Source organism: Alnus glutinosa, chromosome 2 (genome assembly GCF_958979055.1).
Source record: "Alnus glutinosa chromosome 2, dhAlnGlut1.1, whole genome shotgun sequence".
Classification (NCBI taxonomy): domain Eukaryota; kingdom Viridiplantae; phylum Streptophyta; class Magnoliopsida; order Fagales; family Betulaceae; genus Alnus; species Alnus glutinosa.
The window spans coordinates 35,798,916-35,809,472 of NC_084887.1; the positions used below are offsets into that span (position 1 = coordinate 35,798,916).

At 36.7% G+C, this 10,557-nt stretch overlaps 1 protein-coding gene across 1 annotated transcript; it reads right to left on the reverse strand.

The window, feature by feature from the left end:
- Positions 1 to 2,355: 2,355 nt before the first annotated feature.
- On the reverse strand, positions 2,356 to 3,302 carry LOC133859815 (uncharacterized). Its single transcript, XM_062295355.1, has one exon. The coding sequence runs from the start codon at positions 3,124 to 3,126 to the stop codon at positions 2,665 to 2,667; it is 462 nt and encodes a 153-aa protein (XP_062151339.1). The 5' UTR covers positions 3,127 to 3,302; the 3' UTR covers positions 2,356 to 2,664.
- Positions 3,303 to 10,557: the final 7,255 nt, after the last annotated feature.

Sequence of the window (10,557 nt, forward strand, 5' to 3'; positions counted from 1 at the left end):
AGAAATAGGCTGATGTGCTGGACAATTAATGTCTCCTTAAAATTGAGATTAATGGTGCGTTTGGGTATTAAATTTTTAAAATTTTATTTACAAATATCGAGGTAAAAAATTGTGTTTGGATGTTGAATTTTGAGATTGAAAAATATTATATTTTAATAATAAGAAATGATTGGAAGTTTAAAAAGTTGTGTATAATGATTGGTATTTTAAAAAGTTGTGTGAAATAATAATTTAAATAATAATAATTTATTATATATTGATTATTTAATTAAAATAAATAAATAATATTTTTTTAAAAAAATAATTGAAATCAAAATTAAAAATTAAAAAAAAAAAAAAAAAATGAAGGAAGGGGTGGCTGCCAACCGGGGGTGGCCCGGCCACCCCCATGGAGGTCGGAGTGGCCGCGCAGTGGTCGGGGGAGGCCGCGCGGCCTCGGCTGGCAGCCACCCCTCTGTTTTTTTTTTTTTATTTAAATTATTAATATTTTATTATTTAAATGTGGGACCCATGCGTTTTTTTAGTCAACTTTTCCTGCGCGTGGGTCCCACCATTAATCTGAAAAACAGCATTGAATTTTCTCAAAACTCGGGTCAAAATTCGGGTTTTATGCGGGTGGGTGGGTTTTAGAAAAAACCCGAGTGGAATAATTATTCCACTCGGAACATCTCAAATTATTTGTTAAAATTTAAGACAATGTGATTGTGACTACTTATACAATCTATTTGATTAGTAGTTAAGTAATATAATTTTGGGTCAAACATCTTTTTAGTCTTTGAGTTTTGACAACTTTATTTTTTAGTCCCTAAGTTTCAATTCGCATCACAGATGATACATCAATTTTGAGAAATGACCAAATTAATACCTCGATTAACTTCTCCGTCCAAAAACTAACAGTCCGCCACGTGTCAACTTCTGAGGTTGACACGTGGCACTATATAAAAAAATTAAAAATTAAAAATCTTTAAAAATCAATTAAAAAATTAAAAAAAATTGAAAAAACTAAAAAAAAAAAGGGGTGGCGGTGGCCGGCCTGTCTGGGGTGGCCATGCGGTGGTTCGACCACCCCCTGGACAGAAAGTAAAAAATAAAAAATAAAAAAAAACCCTAAAAAGAATTTTTCCGTTTTGCCCTTGGGGGTGGTTTGGCCACCCCAAGGGCAAAACGGAAAAATTCTTTTTAGGGTTTTTTTTTTTTTTTTTTTGCCCTTGGGGGTGGTTCGGCCACCCCCAAAGGCAAAACGGAAAACCCGATTATTATTATTATTATTTTTTTTCTTTCTGTCCAGGGGGTGCCCGAACCACCGCATGGGGGTGGTTCGGCCACCCCAGACCGGCCAGCTACCTCCCTAGCCAAAATGGGGGTGGCCAACCACCCCCATGGTGGCCAAGGGGGTGGCTGAGAGCCACCCCCCTTTTTTTTTTTAGTTTTTTCAATTTTTTTTTAAATTTTTTAATTGACTTTTAAAGATTTTTTTATTTTTTTATATAGTGTCATGTGTCAACTTCTGAGGTTGACACGTGGCGGACCGTTAGTTTTTGGACGGAGAAGTTAACCGAGGTACTAATTTGGTCATTTCCCAAAATTGATGTATCATCAGTGATGCGAATTGAAACTCAGGGACTAAAAAATAAAGTTGTCAAAACTCAGGGACTAAAAAGGTGTTTAACCCTATAATTTTTATTTGGTCGTGAATCTTATAAGTAGTCTTTCATAATCATCCGTCTAAATTCTTTCAAATTCAAACAAATAATTTGAGAGTATTCTTTTTTTTTTTTTGATAAGTAATTGAGAGTATTCTAATCCTTAAAATTGCTTCAACCACTCATAAGAAAGGTAGAGAAAACCTCACTTATAACTCTCGATCTTTCATCAGTTTCGAAATAAGGTATCCAAACTTTAAAAAGCATCAATTTAGAGTATCAATCTTTTAATTTTTTTTAATTTCAACACTCCGTTAGAATTTTTCATTAAATTTTATCAAAATTTTTAAAATACCCCTATGTTTTGTTCTTTAAAAAAATATAATTTTTTTTCAAAAATTCAGACATGAGTATTTTTGCAAATTCTGTTAAATTCTGACCAACAACTAAATCCTTACAACTTTTTTTTTTTTCCATAAAAAAATAAGTGGTACTTTGAAAATTTTGATAGAATTTAACAGAAATATGAATATCCTAAATTGAAAGAAATTAAAAAATAAATACCTTAAATTGACACTTTTTAAAGTTTATTTACCTTATTTCAAGAATGGTAAAAGATCAATGGTTATAAATAAATTCTTCCAAAAATATAATTCTTACAAAAAAAAAAAAAAAAAACTCTTAGATTAATTTTACTGTTCACGTTACCATATACAACCGCGACTCCTTTTCAATTTTCTTTACCAAACAGTAATATGAAGAATAATAAATTAAAAAAAAAAAAAAAAGTAAACAAATTATTACATTTCGTAATACAAAACAAAAACAAAAACAAAAAAATTTAGCGCACGCCACGTGTCACCGACACATAGTCCCATAAATTAGGAAAAAAAAAAGTCAACCAATCAACCACCACGAGTTTCTCCACTAAAATCGGCACGTTAGCCTGCGCGGCGAAGCGAACCAAAAAGCCGATCTTTTCGAAAAAACCGCCCGCTCGTTCTCTGACGTCATGTGAGCGTCACGTGAAAGCCGGCCCGTCTCTCCCCAAGTCCATCGACGACTTCGCCGAGGCCGGGATCGCCGCATACCGGCACGAGAAGTCTCGGCCTAGATAGTCCTCGTCCAAATGATCGTTCTGCCCCAGGCCCTCGTCGAAGTTCAAGGCGTAACTCAGAGGGTCGTAGTGGAATTTCACCTGCCTGTTGTTGTTATTGTTCTTGTTGAACCGGCGGATGAACGTCTTCCATTTCGGACCTGCCACCAGCTCCGACCAGTCACGGAGCCTCTTCCACCCCCGGGTCCACCACCGCTCGTCGTTCTCCGCCGTCCGAATCCTCTCCCACCAGACCGATCCGACGTTGGAGCCTCGCCCGGAGCCCAAGCACGGGATACATAGGCAGCAGCCTCTGTTCGCGAAGAAGAGCTCCTGCGCGTCGTCGTTTTCGCGTGGGGAGATTTCAGGTGTTTGGCCCGACGACATTTTGCGATGGAGAAAGAGAAATGAGAGAGAGAGAGTTTCCAGGAACCCTAACCCTATTTCTCTCTCTCTCTCTCCCTCTCGCTTTCTTGCTGGCTCTTAGGGGGAGAAATAAAGGAGGCGTAATGGAAGCCTCTCTGGCTGTGAGTGGTTACCATTGCCGGGAATTGAGGGAGGACATTTATAGGAGTTGTATATTCTTTTTTTTTCTTTTGGTTCTCTCTAATAAGGGTTTTTATTATTAAGTTGTATGTACTAATGCAAGTTTGCAACAGCTCATTTCCGTCCTTTTCCTTTGGATCATGATTTGTTCGTTGATATATATATATAACTTGATTGGATGACGTGACCAAGGAGAAAATAATTTTAAATCGGAGAAAGATATACGACAAAAATAGGTTTTTTTTTTTCTTTTTTTTAAAACGCTAAGGGGTTGGCCTAGTGGTTAAGGCTCGGGACTTCTAGGTAGGGTGGGCAATTCGGGTTCACGGGTCGGGTTCGTGTCAACCCGACCAGCCCGATTACATAAACGGGTCCGACACGAACCCGACCCGATTATTAATCGGGTTGTGACACGCGACCCAACAAACACGACTAATAAACGTGTCACCCGTTTACCCGACACGACACCAATTTTATAATATGCATGTTTTTTCATGGAAAAAAAAATATTTTTTGGGTTAATTATAAGTATATTACTTCAAATATAAAGTAACCGGTGCTTGATGTTGAGTCTAGTTGACATCAAAATCTTAACAATTTTCTTAACAATTTTTCTCGTACATCAAAACAGTAGACATCAAAAATTATTCAGTTATCAATTTTTTTTCATAATATGCTTGAAATTTTGGGAAAGAAGGGTCAGATTATTTACATAGTCAAAGAAGTGATACAAGGTTGAATTGTTGAGCAAATGGGAAAACTAGGTTCCATACTAAGCTAAGAGCATTATTTGAAGCTTGGGCTTCTCTTACTCTACATTCCTAGTTGTGGTAATACCTTTGAAATTTATTTTCACCTAAATGAGGTTTGAAGTTGGCAGCGTTTTTTCATCATTCCGTAATTTTATTTTATTATTCTTTTTTCTAATTGATAACAGAAAAGGGTTCTAAAGGGGGGTCCTTCATTCCATAATTATATATTAGAACTGATACCTCTAAATACAGAAGCCACACCGCATGCAAAATAGAAGCTTCATCCCATGGAAGGTAGTTCCAAGCCCTAGTTTACACAGACTTCCCTAGTTTATCAAGCACATACGGCATACAGAAAACAAGCACATCAGAGACAACTGACAAAAAAAAAACCACCAATGGCTTCATGTCTTCGATTGCCGGTTTTTTTTTTTAATCGGGTTATAATCGTGTTGGCGGGTCAACCCGCGTAATCGGGTTATAATCGGGTCGACCCGATTATGACCCGAACCCGATTATAACAAACCCAAACCCGATTTTTTCGTGTCATGTTCGTGTCGGGTTCGCGGGTCGTGTCAAAAATTGCCAACCCTACTTCTAGGGATATCATTTCTTGAGGACACGAATTCGAGACTCAGCTAGATGCAAATAACCTCTTGGGATTAGCCACTTGGGCATGGTCCACTATTTAATGCCTAATGCTTGAAGTGGCGTTGGACATTGGGCACGGGATTAGCTTGGGGATCTTGGCTGGGGCCGCTATACTTGACTACGCTACCAGCCTACCACTGTGTGTGGGCCAGCCATTTCAAGATAAGCCCTACTTTAGATGAACTGAAATACCCGTATCTTAAAAAAGAAAATAAATAAAATAAATAAAAATATTGGAGATTTTTTTAGAGTTCATTTGATATATATATTATATATACACTTTTTTTATTTTTTGTTTCATTTCGTGTATATAATCAAATATGGTACTTGACCTATACACGCCTTTACAATTTATTAAGGCCTCGTTTGGTTCGCGGAATAGACCACTGAAATGAAATGGTTATTCCATAGGAATTCATTTTTTTGTTTGGTAGGGGTCTATTCCTTACAATAGTTATTCCCATTGGAATATTTATTCCTTTACGAAGAGGAATACATATTCTTTTAAAAAATAAGAGGAATAGCTATTTCTTGAGGTAAAAGTAATATTATCCAGAAAAAATCATTTATTTTATATTTTATTTTTTTAAAAAAAATCAAACCCTTCACTGGTTGGCAGACCACCCATTGGGGTGGCCGCCTAGGCCATATTTGGAGCCGGGGGTGGTCGCACCACCCCCGGAACACCTCGCGATGGACCCCCGAGACGTTCCGGGGGAGGTGCGACCACCCCCGGTGCTTTTGGGGGTGGCCCGTGCCACCCCCGATTCTCATTGCGGCCACCCCGGGTCGGCTTCGGGGGTGGCCGCGGCCACCTCGGATTGGCTTCGGGGGTGGCTGCAACCACCCTCAGAGACCACTCTGGGGGTGGTTGTGGCCACCCCCGGCTCTTGGTGGGCGGCCAACCACCCCAATGGGTGGTCGGCCACCCATGGGTTTTCTCTTTCTTTCTTTTTTTGTTTTTTTAATAATTTGATTTTTTTTTTCAATTTTTTTTTTTAAAAAAAATAAGGGTTTTTTTTAGTAATTTTGATTGAATTCCAATTAAAATGTATGAGTTTTTACCAAACTAAAGATTAGGAATAACCATTCTATCCCGCTACCTTCTATTCCAAAGAATAGCTATCCCTTTTTCTAATGGAATAGCCATTTCGTAAACCAAATGAGGCCTAAGAGTGTTATTATGGGTATTATAATTTTTATTACAAAGTTAATTACAAATTAATATAGCGACATATGATGAAATTATTAGCAAAAAAATTTGACTTCTCAACTTATCAACAAGGCCGGCTCGATATATTGCAGGGCCTAAGGCAATAATTTTAGACGGCCTTTTTTTATATTTAATTATATATATATATATATATATATATATATATATATATATATATATATATATATATATATATATATATATATATATATATATATATATATATATATATATATATATATTATTTAATAATTATTTTCCTTGCCTTTAAGATTTAACATTTTATTGCAAGTAATAAATTTGTCTGCAGATTTTTTTTTAGATTCAATTATATTTTTTTTACTCTTCTATGTTTAAAGCTTTTCATAACTAATGCATATTTCTAGCATACTTTATAATTAAAAATATTATAAATAAAAAGGTGACAAAAGAATAATATAATAGAACTTGGTTTATCAAAGACGCTTCTTTCTTTCTTTTTATTTTTTTATTTTTTTATTTATAGATATTTATCAAAGACGCTTCACTATATAATAAAATCATGTAACACTTTTAATCTGCATGAGACATTTTTCTTTAATAATTAGTAACTAATTTATACAGACAAAATAACAAACTGCATCCTTTCATAGTTCCATATGCCTAATATTAGTTTATTAATATAAGTTTTTGTTGAAAAAAAAAATGTAATACTATTTTATAAGTGATGTAACTCATTTTCCTTACTGTTTAGAAAGAAAAAAAAAGTTACCGAGGGAAAAACAAAGAAAAGATCACAGCCACACCTTTTCATCTTCATCTCTAGAAATGACTATTGCCGGCCATTTAATGGCCATAAAAAAAGTAGAGCATCAAGCTCTGCACAGGAAAACAAATGGAAGGCTATACTCTTTAGAGCTCGAGTGGAGTGGAGGAGAGATTGCCGATTTTAACCGGGTGCGAGAGATTGCCGAATGGAGTGGAGGAGAGACGCGGTGGTTAGAGTTAGCTGGTGGTCGATCAAGTGGGCGAGTTTGTAGCAGTGGTCCTGCGCTTGACCGCCTCCGGCCTATGCTCCTACGTACTTTTTGGCTACCAGAGGAAATTGCAGTGCATTTTAGAGAGTAATTTTGATAATTTGCTAAGAGATTGTTTTGTATTTTCTTTTTTCAAAACAAAGAAAAAGTGCTATTTACTTCTTTGATTTTTCTATGCTGGAGTTATAGAGTCTCAAATGGAGAGATAATGCAACGTCTTATTTTTATTTTTGCTTATTTATTTATTTTTTTTCACAAAATTTGTGTGTTCCTAGGCGTTTGATGGTTGGTTTTTCTATCTATGTGGGAATTCTTTAATCTATCTTTCTTTGATGAAATCTTGTGTTTCTGGCATTTGGATCAACTCCGGTTCATCTGGACCGGAGAGTATCCAGTTAATTTTAACTAGAGGGTAAAATTGTTCACAAAAATGTAAAAAAAAGGCAATATTACCTTATAAATAAAACTGAATGGATAATCTCCGGTTCGAACCGAAGAGGATGCTTGTCCATATTTTTGACCCTTACGGTTGACATTTTCATGGGATTTAGAGTCTCTCAAAGAGTTAATGCATTTTTTTTTCCCCTTTCTTTAGCAAAATCGTTGTCAATTATGATTGAGCCTTTTTTTCTTTTTTAACAAACTTATCTTTATTTTTTTTTATTTTTTTTATTTTTATTTTTATCTATAGAGCATCAATACTATTTTTGAGAGCTTTTTTTCAGCGGGACTTTAAGCGACCACCTAAATCACTTAGAGCAGTCCCAACAGATCATGTATAACCCACTTTTGGCCAAAATAGCTAATAGAAACCTTAAAACTACTCCTCCAACAAATTATGCACACCAACGCTACAATAGCGTTTTGCTGCATTCATGAACATTGCAACGTCACAGGTGGAGTTGCACTGTTCACGGATCTATCAGTATTTTATCTTTCTTTCTCTCCCCTTTCTTCTTCTCTCTCGTTTGTCCCTGCATCTCTCTCTCTCTCTGTGTCGTCATTCTACAAGTCCTCAGCAACGAGGCCGAGCGAGAACTGCTCGGAGGTGGATCCTGCGCTCGGAGCTCCAAGTCCAGGGTTCGTCAATCACAAGGACATGGACTCGATTCTTCTTCCGGAGCCTCTCGCCGTCGCTAACCACCGAGCCAGGGCTGTGTCGCTCACCGTTCGTTCGATTTCCAGCTGCGGTGCCTGCTTGTCTCGCGTCCCGGGCAAGGACTTCGTTTGTATCGCTCATCAGGGCTCCAGAGGTCCTTGGCTATGGCTTCCACCGGCACCTTGATGGCCAATTCCGTACCAGAGAATGGGATTTTTCTGGTTAAAATTTCATGGCCATGGGTCATGTGGAGATGAGTGTAGACGCGTGGAGGTGTAGGCGCGTGGCTGCGTGGCAGCTTAGAGATAGGTTTTAAACAAAACAAAAATAAGAAATAAAGAATAAAGAATAAAAATGTTTATTTTAATAAAATAAAGAGAAGTTTAGATAAGCTGATGAAGGAAGGTGTTAAAAAGTGGTTAGCTAATATAGTAGAAGTGAGTTTTCGTTAGCTATTATAGATAAAAGTTTAGATAAACTGCTGGGACTGCTCTTAGAGCATTCCCAGCAGGTGATGTAAAACTCACTCTTAGCTAGAATAGATAACAAAACCCTTAAAATGTTGCTCCATCAGATTCTCTAAAGCAACTCCAAAATAGATTTAGGTTGCATCTGTGAACAGTGCAACTCCACTTGTGGCGTTGCACTGTTCACAAATGTATGAATATTTTATGCTTAAAATTCTACCCGTCTCTCTCTCATTCTCTGATTCTCTTCTTTCTCCTTTTTCTTTTTTTCCTTTTCCTTTCCCTACCGACGCCGGCCTCTACCTCTCCATCATCTTCGTTGAAGCAACTTTTGCCGGATCCATCAAACGGAGGGTAGCATGAAAATTGGGATTTATAAAAGAATTTACTTAGCTCCATAGCCAACCAGTTCCGCCGGCATCCCGTATGGCCGGAAATTTTCCTTGACGCCCCAATTCGGTGACATCGGGTCCGAATAGTACCTGTAGGAGCTCGTATCCACCGTCCGATGGTGGCGACCGTACGACCCAGTAAGGGCATGGCCTTCAATTCCCAAATGGACGTTTGAGTACGAACTCATGGAGGGTAGGGGTTTGTGGAAACCATGGGAAGTTTCTGGTATTTCGGTGAAACCATGGGCCGCCGACAGAGAAGATTCACCGTGGGTTGATTTTGATTTCCGGTGGGTTTGATTTTGATTTTGATTTTGATCCGGTGGGTTGATTATGGTGCGGTGAATTATGGTTGAGGTGACGGACTTCAGGATCGTGGAACAGTGCTTAAAAAGCCATTTCCGGTGGGTTTGTGTTGAAGAGTGGGAATGAGGTTTTAACAAAAATAATAAAAAAAATATTAAAAATGATTATTTTAATAAAATATATATAAATTTAGATAATCTGTTGGAGAGTAGTTTTAAAGGTGGTTAGCTATACTAGCCAAAAGTGGGTTTTGGTTATGTAGAATAGATTGAAATTTAGATGATCTGCTGGGAGTGGTCTTAGTAGAAGAGTCGGCTTGTTAATCAATTGGTAGTTGAGTTATCAATCATATATTCTTAAGCATTTCATCAATTATAAACAGTCACATCAATATTTTGTAATAAAAGCCTTAGTCCATACTCCAAACATTTAACTTAATATTCATAATCAAGATTATCACATTTGACCTTTTTTAACTTTTAATCTAAAATTTAAATGGTGTGAGTGAGAGGGAGACAGGGACATGGCTAAACTAAATAATCAAATTTCAAATGCAATGAAAGATTAAGATTAAGTTATTTAATATTAATTATAATGGTATTAATAATTTTCATTGAAATAATTGAAGGAAAATTCTCTTCTTTTTCACAGAAATAACTATTAAGACTTAAGATCGAGTAGTTGTTAATCCATCTGTCAAAATTGGTAGCACGTTTCTCTCTTCGTTATTGTCATCACAACTGTTTAACGGTCGAAACTGGAAGTAAAGATCCGGTGTGGTCATGAACTCTTTACACTCTCGTGACTCTCACGCAGGTGAACCTGATATCACCTTCAAAGCTTTAGATGACAAAACTACCTCTTATCACATTGCGTGGGGAATGCCGTTGGAACGGAGCCAATGGTAGTAAAGTAGTTGCATTTGATCAGGTTCGGACCATTGTGGTGGGATCATGCTTTGGAAGATCCAGCGAATCTAATAGTCGGTACGTGTTGGCTAATCACATTTTTTAATATAAGTGTTTTTTTTTCTTCCTAATTTTAATTTAAGGTTAATTACATGGAAGAATGGCTCCGTTTGATGCATTGGGTTGAAGGGTCCTAATTGTCCATTTAAAACGACAATCTTTTTATGAAAAAGACACTCTTTCAAATTTTTACGAAAACTACACTTATTCCTTCAAATTTATACTCAATTTACAATGTTTCTTTAAATTTTAAAAACATATAAGGTTTCAATTTCCTCAAACTACTTAATTCTTTCACTTAATCCCCTTCATTAGGATTTTTCTGTTAAATCCGATGAAAAATAAGTCATGTGCGATATACATTATCTAAAATGGCAGTAATACCCTTGCACTAGATAAAAAATATAT